This window comes from Rana temporaria, chromosome 1, assembly GCF_905171775.1.
Source record: "Rana temporaria chromosome 1, aRanTem1.1, whole genome shotgun sequence".
Classification (NCBI taxonomy): Eukaryota; Metazoa; Chordata; class Amphibia; order Anura; family Ranidae; genus Rana; species Rana temporaria.
Genome location: NC_053489.1, coordinates 271455781 through 271471165, shown reverse-complemented (window position 1 = coordinate 271471165; position 15385 = coordinate 271455781). Strand labels below are relative to the sequence as shown.

General features: G+C 43.5%; 1 protein-coding gene across 2 annotated transcripts in view; it reads right to left on the bottom strand.

Moving 5' to 3' along the window:
* Positions 1–15385, bottom strand: part of AGTPBP1 (ATP/GTP binding carboxypeptidase 1) — a 234627-nt gene that overhangs the window by 125131 nt on the left and 94111 nt on the right. For both annotated transcript variants that reach the window (XM_040355516.1, XM_040355517.1), the window contains one exon: positions 9488–9551. In XM_040355516.1, the coding sequence (XP_040211450.1) occupies positions 9488–9551 (64 nt within the window). The remainder of the gene's footprint in view (positions 1–9487; positions 9552–15385) is intronic.

The following is a 15385-nucleotide window of genomic DNA, read 5'->3' as shown; positions in this document are numbered from 1 at the left end:
TAAAACACCTGTAAAAGTTTCCAGAGCCTTTAAATCGTCTCAGTCTGGTTCAGTAGGTTACACAATCATGGGGAAGGCTACTGACTTGACAGTTGTCCAGAAGACAGTCATTGAAACCCTCCACAAGGAGGGTAAGTCACAAAAGGTCATTGCTAAAGAAGCTGGCTGTTCACAGAGTGCTGTATCCAAGCATATTAATAGAAAGTTGAGTGGAAAGGGTGGTAGAAAAAGGTGCACAAACAACAGGGATAACCACAGCCTTTTGTGAAGCATTCAAGAATTTGGGGGAGAGTCACAAAGCGTGAACTACGCCTTGTGTCAGTTCTTCAAGAGCCAACCACACACAGACATATCCAGGACATGGGCTACAACTGTTGCATTCCTTGGGTCAAGCCACTTCTGGAACAGAGACAACATCCGAAGCGTCTTACCTGGGCCAAGGAGAAAAGGACTGGACTGTTACCCAATGGTCCAAAGTCCTCTTTTCGGATGAAAGTAAATTTTGCATTTCATTTGGAAATAAAGGTCCCAGAGTCTGGAGGAAGAGTGGAGAGGCACAGAATCCAAGTTGCATGAGGTCCAGTGTGAAGTTTCCACAGTCAGTGATGATTTGGGGAGCCATGTCATCTGCTGGTGTTTTATCAAGTCAGTACAGCCCTCTACCAGGAAATTCTACAGCACTTCATGCTTCCCTCTGCTGATCAGCGTTCTGGAGATGCCGATTTCATTTTCCAGCAGGATTGCCAAAAGTACCAATACCTGGTTTAATGACCATGGTATCACTGTGCTTGATTGGCCAGCAAACTCGCCTAACCTAAACTCCATAGAGAATCTGTGGGGAATTGTCAAAACGAAGATGAGAGACACCAGACCCAACAACGCAGACAAGCTGAAGGCTGCTATCAAAGCAACCTGGGCTTCCATAAAACAGTGCCACAAGCTGATCTCCTCCATGCCATGCCGCATTGATGCAGTAATTCATGTAAAACGAGCCCTGACCAAGTATTTTGTGCATACTATACTGTACATGAAAATACTATTCAGCTGGTGAACTTGGGGTTTTCACTAGCTAAAAGCATAATCATCAAAATAAAGAAATGCTTGAAATATATCACGCTGTGTGTAATGAATTTATATAATATAGGAGTTTCACTTTTTTAATTGAAATACTGAAATAAATGAACTTTTTGTTGATATACAAATGTTTCGAGAAGCACCGGTATATGAGCTTGTTGGACATCTCTTTCCAAAACCATCAGCATTAACAGAACTTTGATTGCCTCTCTGTGGCTGTAACAGCCTCAACTTCTGGGTAGGATTTTCACAAGATTTGGAGTGGAAGAAAGTGTGCCTGTGGGAATACAAGGGGGCTGAAAAGTTCTCGTCCTGTCCAAGAAGGAAATGAGCTAAAGTAACAAAACTTGTCTGCTCTTCTACATATTCTCCCCCAAGTTCAACACACTTAGCACATCATCAATTTATTTAACCCTTCCCCAAAAAATATTTTGTTTCCTCTGCGAAAAACTGCACTGTTGCTGTTTTGACCACTGAATCCAAATAGGGTTAATGGACTCTATGCAGTGAAACTCTAAATCCTTTAAAACAGCCAGTGTCTTTCCCGAAATAGAGTTCTAATGCTCCAAATATACATATAATATAATATGAAATATCACTATTTATCCATGGGAGGCCTTACAACATAAACCCATCATGACCCTGACAAGGACACAGAGGAGGTGGGTGAACTGAGCTTTCCTGGTGGCCCTCCAGATGCTGGCAAGGGCTTGGCACCAACAGTTTCTTAATATAGCCAAGGTCAAACAGCGTCTCATGGGGACCATGATGCATGAGAAGCTGAATTCTATTTTGAATGACACACGATATAATCATAAAAGTTTGGGAACCATGGTTTGCATAGGACTGGCTGAACCTGGACCATTCCCTACTCTTGATGTGATTAGTTACCTGCAGCTTTGGAGGAGACCGTTTGTGTATTCCCTTCTTCATCCCATCCCCTCTTCTTTTCCTTTTACCCTTTTGGCATCTATCACCCCCTTGTATGTTGACTGACGAAAGGCATTTAGGCCGTTTCATCTGCCCCTGGCCTGCGAGTTGCATTCATTGACCCGGAAGTGCACACCCCACGCTGAGGGGTTGTCCCTCTGACACGTGCATCCTCATAATTTGATTATAATTGCTTTGTCCAATGTTATGGTGATGGTGTTCTCTCATCTTTACTAGCATTTGATGACCTTGACCTATGTGCTGACCTTTCGTGTATTTCAATTGCATGCACAACTGTTTGCACGGTTATCTGGTGCTGTATACATTTGTTAAAAAAAAAATAATAAACACCTTTGTAACAGAAATATCACTATATATAATTACAATAACAAAACTGGCATTACATGTTGGGAAAGGAATCGGCCCTAGAACTTTTCAGCCTCCCCCTTATATGTTCCCCCTCACCAAATGCACAAGGGCTAGCTTATACTTGCGATTGGGGTGTTTAAACTCTGTGGTTAAGCTGCAATTTTACCACCCCCAACCGCCAGGGGTGTACACATGTCGTAGCCACAATGCTTTGCCTCGCAGCCACAGGAGGTGTTGCACATAGTAAGCGTTACTGCCTGCCGTGCCTTTAAAGTGAAAGGGTGTGTGCTGCAACCACCCCTCAACCGTGTGCAGTTGTACACTACCTATGGCATTAAAGCAAGCAGTGAGGAGGCAATAAAACACCTCCTCACGTATTGTCTAATGCTCTCTGAGGAGTGATCCAACCCCAATTGATCTTCAGAGAGCAAAGCAGGTGTAAATAAGTCTTAACTCAACCATGAAAAGTTGTTTAAGCACTGGTTGTTACACTGGAGAAATTACACACACACACACACAGTGTTATACTACAATAATCCATGCAGGTTTGCATACAATAAAAGTCATGTGCAGTGTGTAGAATGGCTTGCTTCTATAACAAGTGACTACAGAACAGTTCTGAGTTGCTGACTGTGTGCTGTGAGCTCGTCTGAACTGTGTGTACGGATAATTTATATTAAATGCACTACAAAAACAAGCAGAGAACGGTAATAACAGCCTACGTGTTTCACACTACAAATCAGTGCTTAATCATGGCTAGCATAAAAAAGAAAACACTTCAAATATATATGATTCTAACCCGGGACATGTGATTGACACTGACCATCCGCAGGTGAGACCCAATTAATAAAAGGAACTCCCAAAGCCGATCGGAAAGTGTCTTCACAGTGCCAGCAGTGTTCTGCCAAAACCTGGCTGGACATACACTCTGACTGCTACGCTACATAGCTACAGTGGCGTTGCTATGGTGGTGCGGACTGCATATGGGTGACACCCGCTAGATGGGTGACACCAAGTCCCACAAATATTTTCTGTAGCGGGTGCAGCTGATCACCCCAGCTTGCTCTCCTGCAGCAACTATGTGACAGAGGAGAGGCACAGCTGTGTGTTCTAGAGTGCCTGCTTTTCCCTCTGTCAGGACCGCAGCGGCTGTGAGTCTGTGGCAAGAAGTGAGGCACTGGCATAGCCGGTGACTTGTCCTCAATGTTCCACTATGGGGGAAGTTCCTTCACTGACTGCGCAGGCGCAAACTTCCCGACGGAAATCTCCGAACCTCGCCCGGCATCCAGGCTCATTCTTTAACATTCCCGTGGATTGGAGGATGTTAAAAAAAGAGCCAGGAGGCCGAGCGAGCGAAGCGAGCCGTCCGAGCGCAGCGACGACGTGAGGCCGACTGGCCACTTTCCTCTAAGTCCACGTCGCCCTGGATGCCGGCCGCCGTTCGGGGATTTCCGTCAGCAAGTTTGCACCTGCGCAGTGCTTGAAGGAACTTTCCCGATAGCTGGAACCATCTCTGCGCATCAGTTCGCGCATGCGCTGGAACTTCCATGATACATGGAACCAGCACGGCAGATCACCGACTCTGTGTTCCCCCGCTTGTCCCCCCTTCTTCGGTCAGCAGCACGAGCATGGAGAACAGAGATACACAGAGCTGGCTGTGTGTGCATTCATCTTCTTCACCCATCTGGAGGAACCCGCACCAGGTGACACCAACCCTAGTGACCCCACTGCATAGATACACTCCGGCCACGCTACAGAGCCAATAGCTGCAATATGTGCCAAGTGCGCTCTTGCACCCAGCACAAGCCTAAGACCAGCCCCACCCTTCAACCTCCCTGTCAGGCGGAGTAATCTTCGCCCGACAGGCACTTTCTTGTCCCGGCCAGCGTGATGTCACTGAGAGGCCGGCTGGAAGGTGGGATGGGAGAGGAGCATGGAGTGCTGCTGCCTGTCGGAGTTGCGACCTGCGAGCGTGAACTAGAGGAGGAGGAGGAACCAAACACTGCATCCCACAAGTAAGCAGATTGCCAACTGCAAATGAGTAAATTTACTCTTTGAAGGTGGGTGGCTGAGGAGAGGTTAATTAATTACAAATCGTATTTCTGTAATATGCAGCATGAAGGTTAATGTACTGTCACTGATGCATTAGTGACCAGTGGAAGTTAAGTAACCACTTTGTGCTAAATTAGTGGCCACTGGCAGTGTTTTTTAACACCTTCATTAAGGGGTTAATTAACACTGCCACTGGTGCCACGAATGCAGCACAAAGGGGTTAATTAACTACCACTGGTCACTAATGCATCAGTGACAGTACATTAACACCCTTCATGCTGCATATTACAAAAATACCACTTGTAAATAACCACTTGCCAACACCCACCACAGGTAGCAGCTACAGACACCAGGATGTACCCCTACGTCACTGCTTTTTTCAGGGTTTCGGGCACATTTCCCCGCCCGCCAACTCCCCTGTGATTGTACACAGCGGGAGTCTGTCAGCAGATCTTAGCCCATGATTCATGGCTGGGACCTGCTGACCGGCTGTGTCAAATCACAGCCCAGAGTTCTGTGTTAACAATCAACACAGGTCTCTGTACAGAAGGAATCATCCCTTTTTTTCTTTTCCATGCAAAGCAGAGACAAGAAACAAATCGATCGGTAGTAAAAAGCAGCACACATTACATATAGTTAGGCACACAATTAACCCCTTGATTGCCCCTAGATGTTAACCCCTTCCCAGCCAGTGTCATTAGTACAGTGATAGTGTAAAGTATTAGCACTGATCACTGTATTAGTGTCACTGGTGATGTCAGTAGCAGTAAGTCAGTTCCCACAAAGTGTCAATTAGTGTTACTATCACAGCGCCACTATAAGTCACTGATCGCTGCCAATACTAGTGTATAAAAAAAAACACAAATTACAGTAAATATCCCATAGTTTGTAGATGATAAAGCTTTTACACAAACCAATCAATATACACTTGGGATTTTTTTTTACCAAAAACACGTAGCAGAATACATTTTTGACTAAATATATGAAGATTTTTTTTTTTCTTAGACATTTTTTTTTAATGTTCGGTATCTTTTGTTCATAAAATAAAAATGAAAAAGAAAACAGTGGTGTGCAAATACCCCCGAAAGAACGCTTAATTTGTGTGGAAAAAAAATGCATTTCTTTATAGCAAATAATAGACTGGCCATGAAGGGGGCAAAATCTTTCAGCACTCAAGTGGTTAATTAACCCCCCCCCCAGACAGTTAACCACTGCAGCCAGTTCATAATGGGGATCGCAGATAATCCCATCAATGCTGAGGGTTAATACATAAGCTAGCAACATTGCTGGGGATTATTTTTGTAGAAACTGATGCAAATGCTGTGGGTTATTATTGCATATTAAATTATCAAATTAAACCTAAATGTAATTTTGTATTGTTCTAAGTATTTTCTTATTTTGAAAATGACAGACGGTTTCTTAACAACGAGGGTGGAGGCGCAGTTTTCCATCTTCGCCCTGGGTACCGGATGACCTTTTCCCAGCACTGGTTAGAGAATCCCTTTGCCCACAAATAACACTGAACCACAACATTGAAGGATACTTCAAAATCCTGTACAGTGCATGCTTACCAAGACAACACAAAGGGCCAGATTCTCAAAGGCGTTATGATGGCGCAACGCCACTTGCGCCGTCTTAAGTCCTAATCTGGCCCGGCCTATCTATGCGACTGATTCTTAGAATCAGTTAAGCATAGATATCCCTTAGATCTGACAAGCGTAAGGCTCTTACGCTGTCAGATCTTAAATGCAATTTTTTTTCCCGCCGCTAGGTGTCGCCTCGTCGTTTTCCCCGTCGTCCATGCAAATTAGCTATTTACGCCGATTCCCGAACGTAGGCACGGACGACGCAGAGAATTTACGACGTTCACGTAAGCGTAAACTTGCCCCTGCTATATGAGGGACAAGTTTACGTAGGTCCGTCGTACGCCATGTTAAGTATGGCGTCGGGTCAGCGTCGGCTTTTTCCGTCGTTTACGTAAGTCGTCCGTGAATACGACTTTACGTCAATGACGCTCACGTCGGCGTCATTGACGTTTTCCGTCGTGAGCAGGTGCACTGGGCTATTTTTCCGCCCGGCGCATGCGCAGTTCGATCGGCGCAGGGGCGCGCTTAATTTAAATACAAGCCGCCCCCTTTGAATTACGCGGCCTTACGCCGGGCCAATTACACTACGCCGACGCAAATTTCGGAGCAAGTGCTTGGAGAATACGGCACTTGCTCCAGTAAGTTGCGGCGGCGTAGTGTAAATGGCTTACGCTACGCCGCCGCAGATTCTACAAGAATCTGGCCCAAAAAGTTTAAAAGCCCTGCCCAACTATAATAAATCTGCCATTATAAGTTGGTTATATTTTACACGCAACTCTGGATATTTGTATTCAATCCTATGACAAGGCAGATGTCTCAGCTGTGATTATGTTTGTTTGTTACAGTTTTTGCAGGAATAAATTAAATATAATTTTCATTTATTTATATTGAACTTAAAAGCAGCCTTGGGAATTCCTCCTCAGATGCTTTCATAGAAGTGTTTATTCTGAGCTGTCAGTTGTCTGTAAAACTATAATTCATAAGCACAAAAAATGGCACTGATGTAGTATTTATATCTCTTGAAATGTTCCACATTTTGTCATGTTACAGACAAAAATGTAAATGTATTTCATTGGGATTATTATTGGCATTTATTGGGATGTGACACACCAAAAAAAGAGTGGGACATAATTGTGAAGTGGAAGGAAAATGATGAATGTTTTTTTTTTTTACAAATAAATATCTGAAAAGTGTGGTGTACATTTGTATTCAAACCCCCCCCCCCCCCCCCCGAGTCAATACTTTGTAGAACCACCTTTCACTGCAATTACAGCTGCAAGTCTTTTTGGGGATGTCTCTACCAGCTATGCACATCTCGTTCTTCGTAAAATAGAGCATGCTCTGTCAGATTGGATGGGGAGTGCCTGTGATTTTCAAGTCTTGCCACAGATTCTCAATTAGACTTAGGTCTGGACTCTGACTGGGCCATTCTAACACATGAATATGCTTTGATCTAAACCCTTCCATTTCAGCTCTGGCTGTACGTATTAGGGTCTTAAGTCTTTTGCAGACTCTAACAGGTTTTCCCCTAAGATTTCCCTGCATTTGACTCCATCCATCTTCCCATCAACTCTGACCAGTATCCCCACAACATGATGCTGCCACCACCATGTTTCACGGTGGAGATGATGTGCAGTGTTAAGTTTTCCATCACACTTAGCGTTTAGCTTTTAGGCCAAAAAGTTGAATTATGGTGTCATCTGACCAGAGCACCTTCAACAATAGTTTTCTTCTTGCCACTCTTCCATAAAGGCCAGATTTGTGGCGTTCACGACTAATAGTTGTCTTGTGGACAGATTCTCCCATCTGAGCTGTGGATCTCTGCCATGGGCCTCTTGCCTGCTTCTCTGATTAATGCTCTCCTTGCCCGGCCTGTCAGTTTAAGTGGACGACCATGTCTTGGTAGGTTTGCAGTTGTGCCATACTCTTTCCATTTTCGAATGATGGATTGAACAGTGCTCCGTGAGATGTTCAAAGCTTGGAATTTTTTTTTTTTATAACCAAACCCTGCTTTAAAGGATCGCTAAAGGAATTTTTTTTTTTTAGCTAAAAAGCTTCCTTTACCTTACTGCAGTACTGGTTTCATGTCCTTATTGTTCGTTTTTGCTTTGAAGTGGCTGTAATTCTGCTGTGATCTCCACACTTCCTGGTTGTCTGTTTCCTTATAATCATCGTACTGGGAGCTTTTCACTGTAGGTCTAAGCTGTCATTACTGTGTGTCTAAAACTTAACAGAACCAATCAGATTCATTTTAAAAACAAAACACTGCCCTGGATTTGTTTGTTTTTGTTCTGTGTGTCTCTCTAGTTCACAGGAACATGAAAACAGTTTAAAAGTGAAACTAACCTGCAGGCACATTAAATGATTGATTTTTTATCTATTTGTAATCATTTTCAAAAGGAATCAGTTAACTTTTATGTCTCTATACTAGGGGTGCAACGGATCGTCACCGATCCGTGATCCGAACGGGCCACCCCGTTCGGATCGGCACACCCCGCGATCCGCGGAGCGCTCCGGAGCTTAGGCCTAGGAAAGTCCCCGGCTTCGGCCTAGCTCCGGAGCGGCGGCCATCTTGCTCCACCCAGTCTGCTTGCCAGAGCCCAGCATGACACGCCTCCCCGCCTCCCCGGGGAGGCTTGTCACGCTGTGCACTGGGCTCTGGCAAGCCGACATGGAGAGGGAATATTAGCAGAGAAGCACTGGTGTGAGAGGAGGGGGGGGGGGGAAGAGCACATTTCAGGGGTGGATTAAAGAGGAAGCAGGTGAGGCTGTTTGGGACTTGTTAAAAGTACAATCTTGATGTTTTTACAGAAATATATATATATATATTTCTGTAAAATCCGTGACTCCTGATCCGAGGATCGATCCGATCCGTGAGTTTTTTGATCCGTTGCACCCCTACTCTATACCCTGTAAACAGTCATTTCAGAAAAAAAAAAATATTTCCTTTAGTGACCCTTTAAGCTTCTCCACAATATTATCTCTAAACCTGTCTGGTGTGTTCCTTGGTCTTCGCAATGCTATTTGTTCACTTAGGTTTTCTAACAAACCTCTTAAGGCTTCACAGAACAGCTATATTTATACTGTGATTAAATTACACACAGGTGGACTAGCTCCTAAATTAGGTGACTTCTGAAGGCAACTGGTTCCACTAGATTTTAGTTATGGGTATCAGCGTAAAGGGGCTGAATACAAATGCATGCCACACTTTTCAGATACGCATTTGTAAAAAAAAAAAAAAAATTAAAACCATTTATCTTCCACGTTTCAATTATGAGCCAGTTTGCGTTGGTCTATCACATAAAATCCCAATAAAATACATTCACGTTTTTGGTTGTAACTTGACAAAATGTGAAAAATTTCAAGGGGTATGAATACTTTTTTCAAGGCATTGTGGAATCATATGGAAACTCCACATATCTTTGCTTTTAAAAACAAGCCAACATAATAAGGATAATATATGCATAGTGACTTACCAACTGACATCAATTCATTGAGAATATTCACAATATTTAAGATTGTCTGGAGATCCTTGGTATTCTGCAGATAGGAATATAGAAAGGTAGATATTTACATAGTTTGAGAGGCTGAAGAAAGACACCAGTCCATCCAGTTCAACCTGAGTGGAGGTGTGTGTTTAGGTCAATACCAATACCCATATCCCAGTATATTGCATGTTAAGATGGACATCTAAGGCCTCGTACACACGAGGGGACATGTCCGATGAAAACGGTCCGTGGACCGTTTTCATCGGACATGTCTGCTCGGAGATTTCGGTCTGATGGTTGTACACACCATCAAACCGAAATCTCCGCGGACAGGATACGCGGTGACATGGCCGCGCCGTCACGGCGACGTGCGCGACCCTGGAAGGTCAATGCTTCCACGCATGCGTCGAATCACTTCAACGCATGCGAGGGCTTTCGGCTGAGCAGACATGTCCGGTAAGTCGTACAGACGACCGAACATGTCTGACGGACAGGCTTCCAGCGGACATGTTTCTTAGCATGCTAAGAAACATTTGTCCGCTGGAAACCTGTCCGATCCGCCGGAAATTTGTCCGGTCAGCCGTACACACGACCGAACATGTCCGCGGGAACTGGTCCGGCGGACCAGTTTCAGCAGACATGTTCGGTCGTGTGTACGAGGCCTAAGAGGTTTTGGAAACTATCGACACTTCCTGCTGACAAAACTCATTATGGAAGGGAGTTCCACATTTTTATGGCTCTGACAGTAAAGAAACCCTTATGCAGCTTAAAGCAGAACTATAGGCAATTTTTATTTTCCTATTTTGGATAGCAAGGGGGGTTATAACCCCTATCAATTTTTTTTTTCTCCATCGCAGATTTCCCTCCACTTCCTGTCCTATAGCCAAACAGGATGTGAAAGCAAATTAAATTAAAGGAATCCCTTGGGGACCCCCAGGTCACCAGATCTAGTAAGAAAAAGAAGAGGGGGCGCACTCCTATTAGTGGGAGGGGTTTTCATAACATCATGTGACTGCAACCATTTTCTATATTAAGACTGTGTATTCAACACCTTAGATTTTCTCTGAGGAAGAGGGGCTCTCCCCTCGAAACACATAAGCTGTCTGAAAGGTCCTACGACTTACTGGGAGCAGTATCATGACCTGATCACTTTGTGTCCACTGGGGACACGATATGCTTTTATGATTATTGTATTTATTGGCGTATAACACTCACTTTTTTACCCTGAAAATAGAGGGTAAACTGTGTCTGCGTGTTATACGCAGGGGGCTGTGGGAAGTTTTTTTCCTGAAACTTTCCTCTTAAAGTTAGGGTGCGTGTTATATGCCTTTGCGTGTTATATGCCTTTGCGTGTTATACGCCGATAAATACGGTAATTTGTTTGTGAGTATATCTCCTTTTATGATTGATTTGTTTGTAAGTATATGTCCTTTAATTTCACATTAATTCACAACTTGGGTAATGTGCAAAGCTGTTTTTCTTAGCGTTTCCTTTGGGTACCCTTAAAGGGCAGCAAAGCCTGTGCATGTTTTGGGGAGCTGTCAAGCAAATTCATTACCATTACATCACCCTTGAGCGCAGGAGACTGTGTTTGTGTTTTCTACTCTCACCAGATTTAGTGTGCCCTCTATTACTTTTCTTGGGACAACCCAAAATGTGTGATTTTCTATTTTTTTCAATGATAATGGTAAACAGGACGAATCTCCCTAACAGGGGCACAGACAGCAAAAAAACTGACAGGTGTTTTAATCCATCACCACTCTTTCCAAAAAAAAAAAGAAAAGTTTTGCCTTCAGTTATACTTTAACCACCAAGATTTTACCCCCTTCATGACCAGGCAAGGCTGTACCAAAACAAAATTTACAGTATATCATTTTTTTCACACAAATAGAGGTTCTTCCTTTTGGTGGTATTAGATCGCCACAGTTTTTTTTGTATGCGATACAAACAAAAATACTGAACATTAAAAACAATAAAAAAAAATACTATATAAGTTTTGGCCAAAAATGTATTCTGCTACTTGTTTTTGATTAAAAATAATTCCCAATAAGTGTATATTGATTGGTTTGCATTGAAGTTATAGTGCCTACAAACTATGGTAGATATAACTGGATTTTTTTTTTTAATACTGGCGATGATCAAGGACTTATAATTGGAATGGGATAGTACAGCGGACAATCTGACACTAGCTGATGCTGGGGGGGGGGGGGAACTGACTGTCACAACCAGTGACATTAATACAGTGATCAGTGTTAATAATATTTACGGTCACTGTACTAATGACACTTGCTGGCAAAGGGTTAACAACTAGGGCAATCAAGGGGTTAAATATGTGCCTATGTGTAATGTGTGCTGCTTTTTACTAATGATCTCTCAGTTTCTCATCCATGGGATGAGGGAGGGATGAGAAATAGACATATCACTCCCTGTGTACAGGGCTCTGCATTGTATGTCACAGGTCCCAAGTGTGAATTATTGGCCGGGACTTGCAAACAGGCTCCTTCTGGTCCTGCGTGCCCTAAACCTGGAAGTAGGTGGCAACATACGGGTACGTCACTTTACCTACAGCCACCGATCGCATGCAGTACATTGCGGGCAGGCAGCAAGTGGTTATGGTTAAATTGCTTCTCATCCATTTTCATTGAGTGGCGGCATATCTTCTTAAGCTCCCAGGAGTTGAATCGTTTTTTCCCTATGCTAGAATCAAACCATGGAGAATAGGCAGGATGTCCTCACTATCAGCTGTAAAAAGAGACTGCTTCATGAAATGAAAGTATGCTACTGTCAATGTTACAGCCATTAAAGGATAAGTAGAAAACAATATGAAAAAAAAATCACTTACAGATGAATGATGCATACTTTTTTTAACCTCGCTTATTTAGGAAAAGTCTTAAAAGGTTAACAATACCCATCAGGAATTCCACTGGTGAGATTATGTGCTCAGATTCCCATGCCTGCACATCTGCAGAGGTCATTACATGAGATTTCCACTCTCCCAGTTGATTTTTTTATTTATTTTTTCATAATGTAGGATGCACAAAAAAAAAAAAAAAAGATTTTGTAGCTGCGTCCTCAAGAGATACGTGACACTAGAGGACTCACTTTACTCTACCGATGATTAAAATATTTAAAACATTTTTTTATTTTTTTTTTACTTTACCATACATAAAGCAGTGGCAGCAGTTTTTTTGGGAGGGTCGGGTCACTGATTGGGAGTTGCATCACATAATGGATGCTAAATTCTCCTTTGCTTAAAAGGGGTCCACATCCCAGCGCTCTAAATTTTATCTCATTTAGAGTGCTGGAATGTGGACACCTTTTAAGCAAAGAAGAATTTAGCATCCATTATGTGATACAACTCCCAATCAGTCGCTCTTCTATGTATGAATCTATAAATCAATTACACTATGCAGAAATGTGTTCTTATTCTCCAAGGCCCTGATGAAGAGGGAACCCCTCAAAACGAATGCATCAGCCTACCACTAAGCAACTGCCCTTGCATGGGCACTACTCATTTTAAATGAACATTTTGTAACCTAGTCTCTATGAATACGTAGTAATTTCTTTTAAATGTATTTATTTATCTACTTGGTTTTAATAAACTGTATCCATTTGATCCATGCGTTGGATCACTCGCCTTTTTCCTCTTGGCTATCTATGGACCACCCCAGGTCAGTTTAGGCAGCGGGATTCGCATGTTTATCCTACACAAACTCACCATCTGAAATTACTACCACTTACCGCCTTTACGAGGGCAGGAAAAATATACTTTCTGTCCATACCTACACTACGTTCAATAGGATCGCCTGTCCTTTCAGCCAATCGGGTGAGGGGTCTCACGACCCGCTTCCTCATTGACCGGGAGGAGGATCAGTGTAAAAATAGTCTATATTCATTTGCTATTGTCACACAGCTGGATGGGTTTGGAGCGCAGTGCTCTGCCCCCGAGCCCACCCTATTTTGAAGCCTATTAGAGTCTCTGGCTCTAATCACACGCTTCAAAAAAAAAAAAAAAAAACATTGGAATCCATGCATCCGGTGCCCTCAATGTAGATTAGTGGGCCAGGCACATGGATGGGGGCGTGGCCCCCGTGCATCCCTAATGATGTAAAGGTTCCTGTATGACAGTCTAAAAAGGTCAAATGATAAAACAAAAAAAATCTTCCTACCTCACTAAGCCAAATCCTCCTCTATTTGTTTCTCATACGCTCCCCCTCCCAGACACTGCAGCTCACGGTGGGAGGATTTTAACAACAAAGGCAGTGCTGCCAATTCAGTGGGATGGACGGGGTGGACTAGTTGTGGCCAAGTTCTGATTGACAAGCTACAGGCTTGTGAATCAGCAGTGAAAATGCTGATAGCCAAACCCCCTGCAACATTGTTTTCACCCCAGAGTGCAAGCACGTTCTAGGGTAGTGCAGCATCATTGCCACCCCATGACAGGAAGCTGCATTAGGTGGACTTTACTGGCAGGATCAACAGGTATTTGTGGGACCTTTGTAGGAGAACTAAGAAAAAACTAGAATCAAAGTGCATGTAAAGCCAAAATGTTTTATTTCATTTTGAATAAAGCAGGGGAGGCTTAAAGCCACTGGGCCATATTCTCAAAGAATTTACGCCGGCGTATCAGTAGATACGCCTACGTAAGTCCGATTCTAAGGCCGTCCTATGTTTAAGTGTACTCTCAAACTGAGATACACTTAAACATGCCTAAGATACGACGGCCTGCGCCGTTGTATCTTAGGCTGCAATATCTACGCTGACCGCTAGGTGGCATTTCCTTTGCGGTCAGCGTAGAATATGCAAATGACTAGTCACGCCGATTCTCTAACGTACGCTTGCCCGTCGTAGTGATTTTACGTTGTTTCCGTAAGCGATACGCGGCGTAAAGATAAAGATGCCCCCTAGGTGGCGTATCCAATGTTAAGTATGGCCGTCGTTCCCACGTCGCAATTTGAAAATTTAACGTCGTTTGCGTAAGTCGCCCGTGAATGGCGCTGGACGCCATTTACGTTAACGTCGAAACCAATGACGTCCTTGCGACGTCATTTACCGCAATGCACGTCGGGAAATTTTAGGGACGGCGCATGCGCAGTACGATCGGCGCGGGAACGCGCCTAATTTAAATGCTCCACGCCCCCTACCCGGATCATTTAAATTAGGCGGGCTTGCGCCAGGGGGATTTACGCTACGCCGCCGCAACTTTACAGGCAAGTGCTTTGTGAATCAAGCACTTGCCCGTAAAACTTGCGGCGGTGTAACGTAAATGAGATACGTTACGCCGCTGGAGATCTACGAGAATCTGGCCCTATAAGCTCACAAAAGCTTAAAACACCGGTCTGTGACTGTAATTGAAACTTTCATTGGACTTCATTTTTTACAATCCGAAAAGGATAACAATCCTGGTGTGTTAGCTTTGTAAATCGAGGCTACTGGCCCGTACACATCATCCGAAAATTGGACGACAGATCGTACGACTTTTTTCATTTACTAGTCGTAAGTAGAAACTGAATAGTTTACTAAAGTCACGAAAATTCTCGTATGACAGTGATGTCATGTGTTGTGTATTTGTATTGTATTTTCTGACAATAACTGAACTGACTAAAACGAAAATCGTACAATCTGGCATCGTACAAAAAAATTTCGGGCTTGTCCGATTGGATAATATCAGATGAATTATTGTGATAGGCTCTCGAAAGCTTTGTACTAACGATCCAATTATCATACATCGCATCAAAAGCTGTATTTTTCGTCCGATTTTCAGATCGTGTGTACAGGTCATTAGCCCCTTCACACAAGTGGACTGATCTGGTCCGCCTGTCCGTTTTTCAGGTGGACCTGATCGGACCACCCATTGTTCTCTATGGAGTGATGGAGGTCAGCAGA